This window comes from Salminus brasiliensis, chromosome 8 (assembly GCF_030463535.1).
Source record: "Salminus brasiliensis chromosome 8, fSalBra1.hap2, whole genome shotgun sequence".
Taxonomy (NCBI): domain Eukaryota; kingdom Metazoa; phylum Chordata; class Actinopteri; order Characiformes; family Bryconidae; genus Salminus; species Salminus brasiliensis.
In genome coordinates, this window is record NC_132885.1 from 7,005,956 (window position 1) to 7,022,481 (window position 16,526).

Consider the following 16,526-nt stretch of genomic DNA (forward strand, 5'->3'; position numbering starts at 1 on the left):
ATTAGCTCCTTAAATCTAACAGCCATTTATTTAATAGCTACATAACAGGCATATTAGTTTTATATAAGGTACTCATGTCAGGTCTTATGGCATTTTCACACCTATAGCTGGTTTACTCTGGTCTGAATCAGTTAACGGTTTTGTAAACTCGAAGCATGCACAAAAAAGCCTCACAACAAATCACATGTTCTCTCTGCTTATTGATCAGAGCTGTCTGGGGCGAGAGCAAGGAACTAAATATAGGAAGAAGGTCCTGTGTTCTGGACTAGTGCAGAGTTCAGTGCAGTTTAACATGGAGCAACAGCAGAGACTGCATCTGTTTATAGCTGTAGTCAACATATTAGCCAATTATAACAGCCAATTATCTTGGCTTAAACCTGCAGAGTACATCTGATAGTTGGGTCGGATCAGGGTCAGATCATGTTCTCGCCACAAACCAACCTCTGCAGAGTCTGTTAGGTATCGGACCAAGACCCCCTCTTCTCAAGGGTCTCGGTGTCGTTGTTTTGGTTTGCATCCGAGCATGATTACTGCATTCACACCTGCCCAAACTAATCGGACCGGGGTGAAAACGAACCAGGGTCTGATTTAACCAGGCGAAAAAGTGCAGTTATGAAAACGCCCTTTGTCTTACATATAGGGCTGGTTTCCCACAAAGCCTAGTTCTAGACTAAATTTTTATTTTAATAGAGAATCACCATTCAGAATGCTCTGTAGTCCAAGACTAGGTCTGGGAAACCGGCCCATTAAGTGCCAATATCTGTATACTGTGGTGTTAACATACCCTATATATCTTTTCAGGTTTTACAGAGTTTTAGCTCATAGGCTGTATATCCGGCCATGATATTTATTTCAAGAGCTTTTCATTATTGTGTGTGTTTGACTTATGGTAATCAGCACCTGGCAGATAAATGCAGTGTGTTTAATCTGCTGAGTGCTTATTTTGAATGAAACACTTAAATCCATTGAAATGAAATATCTCATCACTGTCTCTCAAAAACCTTGTATCTCCATGAGATGGTGCTTGTATCTTTTGCCATTCTAAATGTTTTGATATCATGTAAATCTGGCAGTTGTTTTTTATATGGAGTCAAATTGCCTGATTAATTGACCAACAGAAATGCTAGAAATACTCTAAATTGATGCGAAATTCAATCCTTTTACACTGACTTCCACCAGATATGAGCACTAGTTGGTTAACCTCCTGGGCATTTCGGTGCCACTGTGCTGGCTGCAGGGTTGTCAGCCGGGAGCCACCCTTCACTGAAGTTCTCCTCCTTTAATCCCGGAACATCTCGAGGTGGTGCAGCAGCGATAGGGACGTCTCCCTCCCGCCCCCTGCAGCCAGCCCTAGGATCTTTTTTTTTTTTCTCACACCCACTGATACTGAGATACTATCAATATTGCCCAATACTACACTGTAAAAATAGAAAAGCTAAAGAAAAGTTACTTCATGTGGTAACAAGCAAATCCAACTCGGTTTATTCAACTTAAATAAATACTTAATAAATAATGGTTCATTAAACAAACCTGGATCCACTGCTTGTTACCACATGGCGTCAGTTACTTTGAACACACAGGCCAAAAAAGGACAAATTTGAAGGTGTTAATACCAGTCAACATTCATGTCATAAGTGGTGGGGTCTCCAACAAAGCTCTGGAGGAGCTGTCCATAGACGCCAGTGCTTTGGTTCACCAGGCTGTTGGAGATGAAGTGAAGTGCTTGGATGGTAGGCACAGCCACGTGGCACAGCAGGCCAGGACCAAGAGACAGAGCCTGGCTGAGCTGCTGTATTGAGTCCATCCCCTCTAGACGGCACACCTGGAACACCAGAACAGCCAGGAACATGAAGTACACCAGCCTGCTGCCTAAATTAACATTGATCAAACGAGTGAATATATACAACTAAAACTGATCGAGGATGTCCCTTCCTCTGCAGATTTTTATTTTCCCTGTTCTGAAACACCCACTTCAGCTAAAGAAGGGCTTGTTAATTAGCTTGCTAATCAGCTGAATCAGAGCAGAGAAAGAACAGCACAATATGAATAGCGCAATATGCAGGGCAGATACAGGGTGTTCCAGGAGCAGGACTGCCCACACTAATAGAGGTCTTAAAAATGGACAGGCATGTTTACAGTGATTAGCATGGTAGTGTTTGCTATTTGTTATGTGGGGTTGTTTTGCAATTAGCCTTTATTGACCAACACATCATGTCTTTACAGCCCAAAGATCTCCTACAAGACCTTAATTAGCAAATTCTGAATAATGAACAGAATCATTGAGTTGCAAGCAAATAATTAGCAGTTATATATTCTGGTTGGGATACACTCTAAAAATATTTAGGCATATTTTAAAATTATGAAAGTACAATAAAGTAAATCTTCAGTAAATATACACTATTTGGACAAACATATCGGGACACCTGCTTATTCATCTTTCATTTAAAAAGAACTGATCCTGCTTTTGTTGGAGTAACTGTCTCCACTGTCCAGGGAAGAAGGCTTTCTGCTAGATTTTGGAGGAGCATTGCTGTGAGGATTTGACTGCATTCAGCAACAAGAGTGTTAGTGAGGTCAGGATGTTGGATGATCACCACCCCACCTTATCCTGCCTCAACTCCCCATCCATCATTCCAGAAGAAACAGTTATTCTACTGCTCCACAGCTCAATGCTGTGAGTTTTATACCCCTCTAGACAACACCTGGCATTAGGCAGCATGGTGCCAATAGGTTTATGTTTATCTGCTCCAGATAGTCCTATTCTATTGGCAAATACATCTCATTCTCCAAAACATGTGGACATAAAGTGTAGTAGGTTGATGAGTAAACTCTATAGGCAAGAGTTTGATTCCCCTGCTATGCAAGCACACCATGCTACGCCAATAGACTGCAATTTCTTTCAGGAGCAATAAAATACTATTCTATTCTATTCTATTCTATTCTATGTGATAACAGAAGCTTGAAGCCTTGGTGTAGTCATGGATGATCAGTTATCGTTCTCAAGTCATGTTGCAAACGTAACTCGGTCCTGCAGATTTCTCCTGTACAACATCCGGAGAATTCCACCCTTCCTCTCTAGAGAGTCGCCCAGGTGCTCGTTCAGTCTCTTGTCACTTCAAGACTTGACTACTGCAGCTCTCTTCTGGCTGATCTCCCTCTGCGCACCATCAGGCCCATGCAACTTATCCAGAATGCAGCGGCACGGGTCGTCTTCAACGTTCCTAAATTCAGCCATGTCACTCCACTGCTGCGTTCTCTCTTCACTGGCTTCCTGTAGCTGCTGCCTGCATCAGATTCAAAACCCTGACGCTGGCCTACAAAGCCAAGAATGGACCAGCCAGCCCCTCTGTACTTGATGGCAATGGTCAAAAGCCGATCTGCACCAAGAGCCCTTCCAGCTTCAAGTATGGCTCGGCTCGACCCGCCATCCTTTAAGATCCACGGAAGACGAGCGTCCAGGCTTTTTTCTGTGCTGCACCAAAGTGGTGGAACGAGCTTCCCCTGGGTGTCCGAACGGCAGAGTCGCTCGCTGTCTTCAAACCCAGACTGAAGACCCTCCTCTTCTGAGAATACTTGGGTGAAGATTAGAGTACTATGGTCTCCATATTGACTTGTGCTTAGTAATGTCTAAGCTTAGAGGTATCTTCGAATGTTTAGTCTATTCAAACTAGCTGAGGTTATTCTTGAGTAAATAGTGAAGCACTTTTGTAAGTTTTTGTAAGTTTTGTAAGTAATGCCATAAATGGAAATGGAAAATAATAAGAGTTCTTGGGCAAGATCCCAACACTACATTCGCGTACCTGTGTAACATAATGTCAAACCATTCAATATCAATTCATTCATGGTTTAAAACTCTGACCTGTACTTGCAATCGGTCCAGCAACACAGTGACGTTTTCACTTATCCAGTTGGTTGAGAGAAGTTCAGAGGCTGTGCTTACTGCCTCAAGCAGGTGATTCAGATTTCCTGTGGAAATACAGAGAGAAAAAGAAAGACATAAAAAGGTGGAAAAACAGCAAGAAATCAGGGATGATATTTTCAGCAGTAACCTAAACTCCCTATAGGAATCATTACTACCACTGAACTCCGCTCTCAGAGCCGCTGCACAGCACAGCAAGAAAAAGAAAAAGAGTCCTACATAGAAAACTGACAGCAGATGAACTCTGTGCTGCAACATGCCTGTGTCTCCAGCACCCCCGGCAGGAACACAGAGATCAGATACTTATATGAAAGGGAAGATCCCCGGTAATAAGACCTGGGCCCTGAGAAAGCACAACATCATACAACAGAGTAAACTAAAAAGGTTCCTAACAGCTTAATGATCAGAAGAAGCAACTGAGAGTTCAACAGGCAGATTCACAAAAACTTCCCTAGGAATAAAAAACACTCTCCAATATCCTCTTATGAAAGATTTCATTATTTTTTTAAGATTCACTTCAAGACACTCATTATTGTTTTCTTATGTAAGACATTTATAACAGTCTTTTATACTGAATTTTACAGCCTGTGAGCAAAATGCAGGAAAAACTAGGTGTTTAGAACTAAAAGTGACACCTGAGGAAACAGGAAACCTGGAAAATTATCCTCCTAAAAAGGATAGGAGTCGTGTTGTCAGAAAGCTATTATTTTCCTTATGTGGAAACTAACAGTACTTTAAGAATGATCTCCACTTTTAATCCTAGTAATTTAATTACTTAATATATATATATATATATATATATATATATATATATATATATATATATATATATATATATTAGAGGCTGACCTTCTGACTTCTTACAGCCTAAGAACATTGTGAGGCCATCTCAAGTTCAGGAAAATATTTAGGAATTGTTATTTAAGAATATCAATCATTCTCTGAATTTTCTTAAGAGAAACGTTAAGAACAAAATGAGAAAAGAAAAAATTAAGAGATGTTTTGAAAATAAGGTTACAAGCACTTCAAAGACGTTTTTTAAAAAAGATTTTTATTACTTTTTACTTATTTTTTAACCTTTTTTTACATTAGGGTTGCAACAGTATGAGATTAATAATAATAATAATAATAATAATAATAATAATGTTGTTATTATACATTAAATCCTTGCAATAATGAAAACAGGATTGTTTTGGTAGAACAAAAGCTATAGTTATTTTTGTTAATGTAATAATGGAATTATATGTCAAATGTTTTCCATTTGAAAATAAATAAATAAATAAATAAATAAGCTGCATTAAAAGTGAAGCACTTTTTCCAGCTAATTATTATTGTTATTATGGATTCATCTGTTGATTATTTTCTACATTAATGGATTGATTGATTGATTTTTAAAATTCTAAAAACAGCAAGAAAGTCACAATTTCCCTTTTTTGTTGCTATATTTTCATGATCAATATTCAGCAATTTTACACTGTATAATAACTATCCATTTTTATACCATACGTAACACCAGTAAACCGCTGCAACCCTATTTTACACTAATGGAATAATCTGATATTATAAAGCTGAGTTACGCCAACTGTTAAATACTGACAGAAGAAGAAAAACTGAAAACTTCATTCTTGGGGAAACACAAAACAAGAAAAGATAGAGTGTGTGTGTGTGTGTGTGTGTGTGTGTGTGTAAGTGTGGGAAAGAGGAAGGTGATAGAATTTGACTGCAGTAATGAGATTTAATAAGGATGCTGAGGATCTTTTTCTCTTTCTCTTGGAGTCTGGCCGAATGCCTCCTGGCTGACGACAGAGAGAGTATTTTCCAAAGCTGACATTAAGCCTATTGTGCTCGATATTCTAAGGAATAATATAAAATCTTCCTTCTGAAAAACAATGAAGCACTATATGCACATGCTGTTTAAGATATATGGGGATTAGAGGAACCATGAAAGTAGATTTAGTCCATGGAGAAATCAAGTGGCTGAGTCATTTACAGTGTGCCGGTGCTGATTGCGCTTTATGGGCTAGACAAATTAGAATTTTGCGGAGAAATGGTGTATTGAATCAGAACTAAATGTGAGCGACAAAATTGGTCTTGGACCATTACGACATAATGAAATTTGCTAAATGTGGCTGCTAAGAATGAGCTGTAGCTTACTCAATGCCAGTTTTCAGAATGAAAGGGGGTACTGGGTGCATGGGGGAGTTGAATGAATTGATGTACCTTGGGATTCATTGGCCAAACTTCTGATGATGGCTTTACTGAGAGGACCGAACTGAAGGTTGTCTGGCAGGCTGTCGGCAATGTTCGTCAGCACCAGTGGCAGGCTGGGGAAACAGAAAATATGTTCTATTAACTCAACAAAACTGCTTTTCAGCATTTTCACTTAGTCTGACTCAATCATAATGTTCTACAGCTATTTGCGCGGACTGCGTCCTAAAAACGAGTCGAGCCAGGATCGATTATGTTAATTTATTTCCATGAACCCAAATGAGTTCTCTTTTCACTCTTGGATCTGTGTTGCCTTTGAAGATGTAAGCAGTTATTCGGGGTAAATGCCAGGCAGGCAGAAAATATGAGAGGAGATTAATAAACCTGAAAGATACCCCATCTCGTTAAAAACTCATAACCAGTGCCAGTGTAGCATGACTTCAAAGGAACTCACTTGTCAGCCCAGTTAGTGTTGTTCGTCATCAGCAGAGGCCTGGCACTCATCTCCGCAATCTTCAGAATGATCTTGGCTACATCCAGCTTGGAGTCATTGCTAGACAGGCTAAGGAAGCTCTGGGCAGCGAGAAGGATCTGCTGAGTCATATCAGCGCTTTCGGCTACTGGGTCTTGGTCTGGGGATAGAGTCATGATAAGCATCTTCAAGGTCTCCTTCAGGTTGGCAATGATGTCACCTGAGAAGTCTTTGCTAACATTTGGCATCACACCAAGGAGTTGCTGGATAGAACTGGCAAGCATGCTCATCGTATTGGCTACGTCCTCTGTGCTGCTGGTATAGTTCGTGGCAAAGGCCACACTCTCCATGAAGAAGAGAGAGATGTCAAGGTATTGCTGGTTTTCTGCAGGTAGCACTGAAGACAAGGATGCCATGATCTTCTTTAAAGGGCTAAGCACATTTGAAAGCTGCTTGGAGGAAGGATCTGCCAACTTTCCTTCATAGAGGATTCTGGAAACCTCACTTGACACCGTCAAGAGGATGTGAGCCAAGCTACCAGAGGTCATTCCATGGGACGAAGGATCTCCAGTCACATTTAGGGATGCCAAGAGCGACATGGTAACTTGTTGGGAGATCTCAAGGAAAGAAAACCGTATTTGGGACGTACTTGTCACACTGGACAGGGCAGAGAAAAGAGCTGACTTGAGAGGGTGGAGGTACACCTGGGCTTCCACTGGGAGAGCTGAGGTCATCTGAGTATATAACTGGGTCAAGATCATGCCCCGCTCCAGATCATTAGTGAAGGTATGGTTTGAGACAGATAGCCTGAACAAGAATTCTGTGGCCAAGGCATTGCTCAGGATGAAAGGATACACGACCTCCTGGACGGGCTGCCCATTCGGGAGAGTGGTCATGTTGGAGAGGGTAAGGGTGTGACTGAGGGCATTAGCAATCTCACGAACTGACGACAGCACATTGTTCACATCCATCAGATTTGACATGAGCGATGCAAAAGCTTTCATCATCTGTGTTGAAATGTTAAAATACACAGCTTCCTGAGGTGGTAGGAGGGAGACAAGCAGTTTACCAGTATGGTCAATAGCCTGTATGTAGGATGCAAGGTCAGTCTGTGACCCTGTAGCAGATATGGAGCCGAATATGCTTTGAAGGATGGACTGGACCTGAGAGTTGACATTCGTCATCTCCCGCAGATTTTGCAACAGAATGCCATCGATGGCCGTGAGGATTTCGAGACCAGTGCTATTACTTTGGTGCGCGACAATATATGATACTGCAGAACTGAGCTGTTTAGCCATCTGTTCCACCCTCTGAGCTGTGCTCTGAGGTGACTCTTGAGAAAACATTAATGCCACGTTGATTATTCTGCCCACGCTGTTTGCCAACTGCCCCATCTTCTCCAGCCCATTCAAACTCCACCCTTCTTTGCTGATCTGCATGAACATCTCCACAAAGTTGTGTCCATTGCTTGGAGATGTCAAGTAAGACAGCACATCAAGGGCTTTGTCGATCGTTTGATCCTCACTTGATCTTCCGGTCATGCCCTTCAGTGCGATGGCAAGGTCTGGGTTAGCAAAGAAAACATGCATAGTCTCCACTATTTCCTCAGGTCTGAGTGGGACAGACAGGACCAGAGCTAAGGCTTGGTAGTCTATCTTGAAGAGGTCCAAGAAATCGTCCACTGGCTCCCTGCTCACATTGCGCGCCTCCGATCTGGAGTTTCTGGTTTGTGATACAAGATCCTTTAGGTTTTGTCCCAGATCAAGCTGCATTTGGAGTGGACTGAGGTAACTATCTATGGGGGCGAAAAGTTTGCTGGTGCTGCTGATCTGTCTCAGCAAATACAAGGCACTGCCAGCAAGTTCAACGAAGACGTCGGAATAGTTTGACAGTGGATTAGTCAGCTGACTGGCAGCTGGCAGTACCGCCTTCACCATCTCATTCAACTTGGGCAGGATCTGCATGGCTAGATACAATCCAGTATCTTCGGTGGTTATGTACCAGTTGACCAGTTCAGTGGCTTTCTCCAAGATGATGCTTGTGTCTTCAACGTACAGCACTTGATTCAGCAGGACATAGACTATGGGCCAGTCTCCCAGCAGTTTTATGTCCACGATCTTCGTGATCAGTTCTTTTATGAGCATGTCTGTAGATGAGCCAATAGGTTGACTGAAGATATCACTAAATAGGAGAACGTTGATATGCTTGCTGCTAACGTTCATTGCAGTAAAGATGATTTCCATAGCCTGAATGACAATCTGAGGGCCTGCTGTTTCTTTAAAGTAACTGTCCAGCAGGACATACTCCATGGTCTTCTGCACTGCCATGATATATGGCCTCCAGCTCAATGAACTCAGTGGTGTCGCTTGTTCCAGTATCTTCAAGGCTATTTGAAAAAGCCTGGTCAGTAGAAAAGAGAGGAAAAGATGAAAAAGTCACAAAAGTTTAATGAATGCTCCACAGTTAGAAAAAAGGCATTTATCTGATAGAGTTTCTTAAAGATCTTCTGCCAACTTCTATAACAAGCCATTTAAAAGGTTAAAATATATTAAAATATCTTTATTTATATTTTACAAAAAAATCTACAATAAAAACACCAAGATTAAATTATTGATTGCAATTCTTAAAGACTTTACCTTTAGGAATTTATACATATTTTTACTTTATACACACACATATATATATATATATATATATATATATATATATATATATATATATATATATATATATATATATATATATATATATCTCGTCTCTGTACAATGAAAAACATGTATCTCCAAAATGGCAACTCTAAACACCAAGTTAAATTATTGATTGCAATTTTTAAAGACTTTACCTTTTCTATAACACATCTACACTGAGATAGAAAACTCTTTAATTGATTAATCCACCTTGACTTTATTGCTAGTCATACAGCGCTTGTCTCTAAAAGGTTCTGTATTATAACAAATTTGGTGAATTTCTGCCGTGGCCAATGATCTGTGTCCAGCACATACATTTCCCTGACTTGATTGATTTGCCAAGATATACATAATGTGATTCCTATCACTACTGAGTTCATTACTGAGATGAGTACACAAAGCAAAATCAATTTAAGAGCAAGGAATATACAGATAACACAATAATATCAGCTACTTTATCTGATTTGGCCAGTTTTGCAGCTCGGAGCCAAACAGAATAAATTAAACTCACATTAAACTCTCATGATTGTCTGTATGAACATGGCAGCCTGAAGCTGATCATTCTCAATCTATGAGTAAATTGTGATAATACAGTTTAGTGCCAGAATCTATTTCTCTACAGTGCTACACAATACGTGGTAGGAACCTATGGGGTCAAAACTATATACTACAATGTAAAATATGCGACTCGAGAGAGCAACTAGGTCCACTTACATGTCCATACATTATACAGTTAAGCAATGATACATGAAAGGGAGTGCTATAAGGTGAGATATTTGCACTGGTGGACTGCTGATATAGGCACGAGCTATGGTGTCATGCAGCTGCTCACATCATCATCAGGTTATGCCCTTCAGTCATAAGATTCGAGGAACAGCTCATAATTCCCCAGACATCAGGGTCACAAGCCATGGCTAAAACGTAAGTCGATGTTACAGGTTATATTAATCCCATAGCTACACACACTGCTACACACACTGCTTAACACACTGCTACACACACTGCCACAGCTTTAATGTGAAGCTGAACTCCATTCCACCTTAAATTCTGCAGCAGATCATGCTTCCTTAGACTGACTGATCTAATTCTGTGGCTCAAACCACACAATGTACCCCACCAACCTTCCTACCTACCTTCCTACCTACCTAGCAACACTTCTGACGAGTACTGCTGTGTTTTAAACCCACAGTGTCTGTGTTTTAGTTTCCATTAGAAGATTCAGCCTGATCATTAATTGCTTCATCCTCCAAATCTAAATCAAAACAAATGTTTTCAAAGCCGGTAGGTTTGATTAATTTTATTAATTATAATTCATGCTGTCTTTTACTTGTATAATTATAACACTAATGCTTTGTTGTGGCTGGTGTTTTCCGCCTTGTAGGTGCTAGCTGGCACATGCACGTGTATGTGGTGGAGTAATACCTGAAGAGCTTCAGTCAAAGTGCCATCATCGTGCCATATTGGCACTCCCGGAATGTCAATGTCTCAGCCAATCACATTGCGTGATCAGGACTAATTGTGTTATAATAGACATTGCATTTACAATAACAATAACAATAACAATGCTACTGTTTTTTTCATTGGCATTTAATTTGCACACTGCAGTTTGTACCCTCTCAACCATATGCTCATCTATACGCTACACACCAATTTATACATATATTTACTTTATACATATATATATATCGTCTCTGTCCAATGACAAACATGTATCTCCAAAATGGCAACTCTGGAGTAGGAAAAAACTTTTTTTAAACTTTTAATAAAATTAATGTAAAAGATTATTTTGGAGTTTTTTTATTGGTCCATTCATCCAGAATTAATCTATTAATCTCACAGTGTACAGAGCAGCTGCATGGTTCGAATAATGAGGAAAGCGGACAAAACAATGGACAAAAATGGAGATACATAGAAATGGAGATGTTTGTTATTGGACAGCACCGATAAACACATATACATATATATAGTATATATATATATATATATATATATAGTATATATATATATATATATATATATATGTGTGTGTGTGTGTGTGTGTGTGTGTGTTTAAAAAATGTGTATTGCTATTTTTCTATACATATGTTTTATCTTATTATTCTTGATGTTTTATTTTATCCATTATATCTTACCTTTTTGTTTTGTTTATAAAGTCTTCAAATGGTTTTACTGAATGAATTTTACTGCTAGCCGTACCATGTATGACTATTTATGTTCCAAATGAACTTTGATTTGATTTTGACATAACTTCTCTTTAAACAATTATTCATTTTTACAAGGCAAAGCTAAAACTTTTCAATTACATTGTGAAATGTTGTGAACACATATACAGTACACATACACATGCAGTACAGTATGGGCATGCAGTCACCTTTGCTGTTCCTGAAGCGGGAAGAACAGGCCAGTCCAGTTAGCCAGGCTCTCCATTTCTGAGAGTGACAGGTTGAGCATAGAGGCCCTCTGCATAAGGGTATTCGACAGATGTTGCATGGCCTGGGACTCATTAAGGCTGGCCGAGTAAAAGGCCTCAAGGGAGCCTACAATCTCTGCTGCCATCACATTCGGCCACTGGGGGTCCAAAACCTGTGTACAGCAGGTAAGGAAACCGTTGTGTAAAGCAGCGATGGCAAATAATTCAACAGAAAGGGGTGAATATGGCTCTAGTCCGGGTAAACAGTGCAATCTAGTGGTCAAGCTCTGCTAACACACCAAGACAGTGACAAACTGGGTTTATCCTTTTTAGTCCAAAGGATGATTCTTTACTGGGGAAATAGCTTTAAAATTTTCATTACCAGCTGTTGCTCATTAGGTCACATTAAATATCATAATATGGTAAAACTGTTTAAAATAACAGTGCTGTAAGGGTGCATAAGCCTCACCGTGATGTTCTGGATTGCTGGTGGATAGTGTAAGTTTTGGTAAGCCCCCAGGAGTTGGGAAAGGTCCACATTACACCACCCTGTAAACACACTGCTGTTGAGCCCAGCTGCCTTACTGACCTGCTGCCAGATTACCTGCACCTCAGTGCAATTCAACACCTGCCTACTCGCACCAGCCTGGGGATGGAGAGAGGGAGAGTCACAAGATCATCATATATCATCAGGGACAACATGCTGACATGATATTTATACACAAACCCTGAGAAAACAAGTTTTCCTTCTATGGCCTCTATAACGCTACCATTTCCACAAGTATCTGTGATGCTCCCAACGAGAACAGACAGTAGCCAGGCAGGGATTTTCAACTCCCCTCACATTCATGTTATTGTACGTGTAAGACGTAATCATACCCTATGTGGGGTGGAGAGGAGACCACAGATTTAAATGAAGCACTTCAAATGGGTCACTAGATATGTGCTGCCTGTAGATAGCCATGTAAAAAATTCAGGACCTTTTCCTTTAACATATTTAATCATCTGGATGCTTGATCTTTGTGTGAACATTACTGAGAGATGGATGTAACATGACTAAACACATAAAACTGAAGAAATTACTTTAAAAATCATCTGTAAAATGTAATTAGTAGAAATGCAGTCTTCTAGCGAGGAAAAGTTTGAACCCCCCACATTTATTAGTCTTTCAAATGTGTAGAATTAGACTCAGCTGCAGAACATCAGCTGCAAATGATCAGAACATGGTTGGAGAGGATTATTCTGGAGGAGTCTTAGTGTCTTATTTAAACCTCAGACGTTTAGTCTGGTCTGATCTTGATTGATGGTTGAAGTGAGGGGTGAAGAGGATCACCATGGCCAGATCCAAAGAGCTCTCTGAGGCCTTCAGAAAAAGCATGTAGATATAGATGAGTCTGGGAAGGGCTTTAAAAAGATCTCAGAATTATGGAAATCATAAATTCTTCTGTCTGCAAAATAATTTGCAGTTCCTAGCAAAGGGGAGAACACCAGCTATTAGGCCATAGGGTGTTCTAACTATTTCCACACAAGATTTAAAAAACTATTTTTAATTTTTAATGAATATCTTTTTGTTGGTACTGCCAATTAATCCAGCCCCTTCCTGCACTAGCAATACTCCTGGCACTAGGAGGGTAAGGACTTAACACATGTCCAATACATGCAAAGCCAGCTAGCACCTCTTGAACCAGGGGTGGGCAATATGCCTATATTTTATTTGTATTGTGATCACATTTGTCATCAGGATATGCTTTTGTGAGTGTATTGTCGATATCATCAATGCTTAAAGAACAGTGACAGTGTTTCATTACAGAGAGTGTAATAAGGGCTGTTTAATTGGATGGTGTAGAAAGAAAAGAATAAAAATCACTGGACCAAGTTTGGGAAAGTATTCGGACAACAGTTTTTTAAATCTGCAGCTATTGGAGCTTTTCTTTTCTGCATGACGAAATATTGTGATACTATCTTTAAATAGTGAAAATATCTTTAAATATTTTATAATATTTTTACCATATCTTCCAGCCCTATTTTGCCCTGCCACCATTGTGGTGTTCTCGGTTAACCGACACACTTGTAGGAAAGCATTGGGTCCTCAGCTCCACCACACCAGCTAACAGACACTTGTGCCGGCCAACATAGCTTTAGAAGTGATATGGGGAGAGAGCGAAAGAGCAGGGCCAATTATGCTCTGTCAGACTCTGGCCACTGATGGCAAAGCGGCATGGCTTGGAAGTTGAACTCATGACCCCCAGGCCACCGTGATAGACCACTTTTTTCACTTGTTTTATTTGTGTAGCTATTTTACCTCCATCGCTCTATTCATTGTGTGTCCTAATTCTTTTACATGACTGTATGTCTAGAGTAATTAACTGACTTCCAGGAACGATAGTTAGTATAATTTTGTTGTTTTTGGTTCAGGTGCTCCCTCCAAACGTCTGAGCAACACATCCTGCACTGGCTGAAAGAAAAAAAGTGCAACAGCAACAGCCATTTTTATGCTTGGCTATTATCTATCAGTGTTATGAAAGACTAGGCTTGTTTTATAAGGTTCGTGTTTCAAATCCTGATAATTGGGCACACAAAAGGTTTCAAAACTAGGTCTCACATTAACAAAGCAAGCCTCACGGAAACTTTCCTTTAAGGGATGTTCATGCTTCAAAGAAACCGAAAAAAGAACTGTCAGCTTTTTGACTTGGTCTATTTAGAGCCTTCTCTCGGAGACATCATGGTTAAGGCTAGGGTTCCATGATAAGAGTTCCACTGAGGCAGAAAGCAATGAGTCTAACCTGTATTGTAGCTTCTAAGGTGTACTGGAAAGCCTGTGGTAATGCACTGATGATGAGAGACACGTTTTTGGTTTGAACATGGAATATGTCAGGCAGAACTTCTGAGAGGCTGTGGATGATATCTGAAGGTAGATGAGAATAAAAGACAGCATTTCTGTTAGTATTTGATCACTTAGAGAATGTGTTCAAATCCATCTCTGTTATACTAGTCGTTATGAACATAGTGAAGAAGAACTGGGAGGAGCTGAACAGTAAGAAAAGTCTGATTAGCAAAGTGACAAATAGTTTTACTCAGAGATCAAAGGTACTACCCTTAAAAATATGAGGGTGAGGGACATTTTAAACCTTGAAGCACATGAAGACTCTTCAGACCTTTAAAAGTTTCTAAACACATCTCAATTACAATTTTTTTATATAAGTTTAGGGGTTCAACGATTCAACCATTAAATTGATTCAATAAAATTTGGATTTAATTTGATATTTTTTTAATTAGATGTTTCATTTATTGGAATATCAAACATCATGAAAGTAAAAAAGAAAAAAATATATATATATTTTATTAAGACTTTAGAACTACTTGGTGGAGCTATCCTGATCAATGCAGCCTGGTGTCTTAGTAGTATTTAAAGCTAATGTACATTGTGTACATAATGTACATCATCCTCCTCCTAGTGCGTTGTTGAGGTCATGCAAGAACTCCAAAACAGCTCAGATCTCCAAAACAGCAACTTTACAGGAGAAGGAAAAAACCTCCTTAACTTTCAATGGACGTCAATGCAAAAAGAATTTATTCCAAGTCATTTTGGAGCATTTCTATTGGTCCACATTAAATTCTGATTCAACGTAAAGACCGACTGCCAGATTCACAAAGTGACAAAGATAAAAAAGGGTCAAAATGAAGATACAAATGAAGATGGGGTTGCTGGGAGTGCGTGACTGTGGTGTGTCACTTCTCTTACTGGTTTGAATCCGAATGCTCTGAGCCATGGACGCCAAGATGTTCCTGACCACGTCAAGAGTGGATGGCAATGTCACCCACATGGGTGTGTCTCTCAGGCTTGATAAATAAGCAGTCATCAAATTCTGAAGTCTGTTGAGTAAACAGAATATTTAGCATATGAAAGTTATGACAACAAAACAAAAGGAGCTGTTGTATATTGAGACAATGATCTCATAATGTTTGAACTGTCCACGTCACTCAGCTGCCGCACAAAGGTGATGTTTACTTGTAAAAGGTGACTTGGTCAGTTCTCCCAGAGAGGATCTGGACAAGTACAGGAAGATACTCTGTCAGAGTCTGGATGGACTCCAGTGTTAAGTTCATGCCCTGTTGATTTATGAGGAATGGTTGCACAGCATTGAAGATACTGGCGAGCTGCAAGTGCAAAAAGCAGAAATGACTTTGTTAGGGGGATTCAAATGGTTTATATGCACAATTAATTAAAAGCATATTGTAATGAAAAGCTAAGTATGAACATGTTCAAACATATTTTATACAGAAATGTGTTATAGGTTGTTTTTGTTAAGTTAGTTAAGTGAGTTGTTAATCTACATGTAAGTCAACCCACAGCCCACATGTAATGGCACCGATGGATGGACAACATGCTGACAAAATGACTTTGCACCCTGTGACTGAAAGCAGCTATGCTGTCAAGGCTTTCTTTAAAAATAAAAAACAACACTTTAGCCTCCCTACCTTGCCAAGATCATCCAGGCTGCTAGTATTCAAGTGTTCCAGGCTGGCCCACAGATTTGTGTTCCCTGATTTAAAAAAAATACATCTACAATCAGTCTAAGATCCATCACTGATAAATACACATCGCAGAAAGCTAATTAAGGAACCTGCACTTATACTCATCCTGAAAAACGTGCCTTGGTTGGAGCTGAGAATTAAGTTTAGGATATTCTCTACCATAGAAACATAGGGTCTGGCCGTGCTATTGGGAGGCAGGGAAGCCTGGAGTGTTTCCATCAGATTAATGATGCTGAAAAAATGAAAACATGCACTGGATGATGGTTTTATTACATTAATTAGGATTTAAAATAC

The 16,526-nt window shown here is 39.7% G+C and overlaps 1 protein-coding gene across 1 annotated transcript in view; it reads right to left on the bottom strand.

Moving 5' to 3' along the window:
* abca12 (ATP-binding cassette, sub-family A (ABC1), member 12) overlaps window positions 1–16,526 on the bottom strand; it is a 106,577-nt gene that overhangs the window by 62,151 nt on the left and 27,900 nt on the right. Inside the window, exons 15-23 of the mRNA XM_072686225.1 lie at window positions 16,392–16,464; window positions 12,286–12,342; window positions 11,658–11,869; window positions 6,582–8,999; window positions 6,140–6,243; window positions 4,152–4,262; window positions 4,078–4,101; window positions 3,860–3,966; window positions 1,614–1,822 (exon numbers count right to left, since the gene is read on the bottom strand). Of these exons, the coding sequence (XP_072542326.1) occupies window positions 1,614–1,822; window positions 3,860–3,966; window positions 4,078–4,101; window positions 4,152–4,262; window positions 6,140–6,243; window positions 6,582–8,999; window positions 11,658–11,869; window positions 12,286–12,342; window positions 16,392–16,464 (3,315 nt within the window). The remainder of the gene's footprint in view (window positions 1–1,613; window positions 1,823–3,859; window positions 3,967–4,077; window positions 4,102–4,151; window positions 4,263–6,139; window positions 6,244–6,581; window positions 9,000–11,657; window positions 11,870–12,285; window positions 12,343–16,391; window positions 16,465–16,526) is intronic.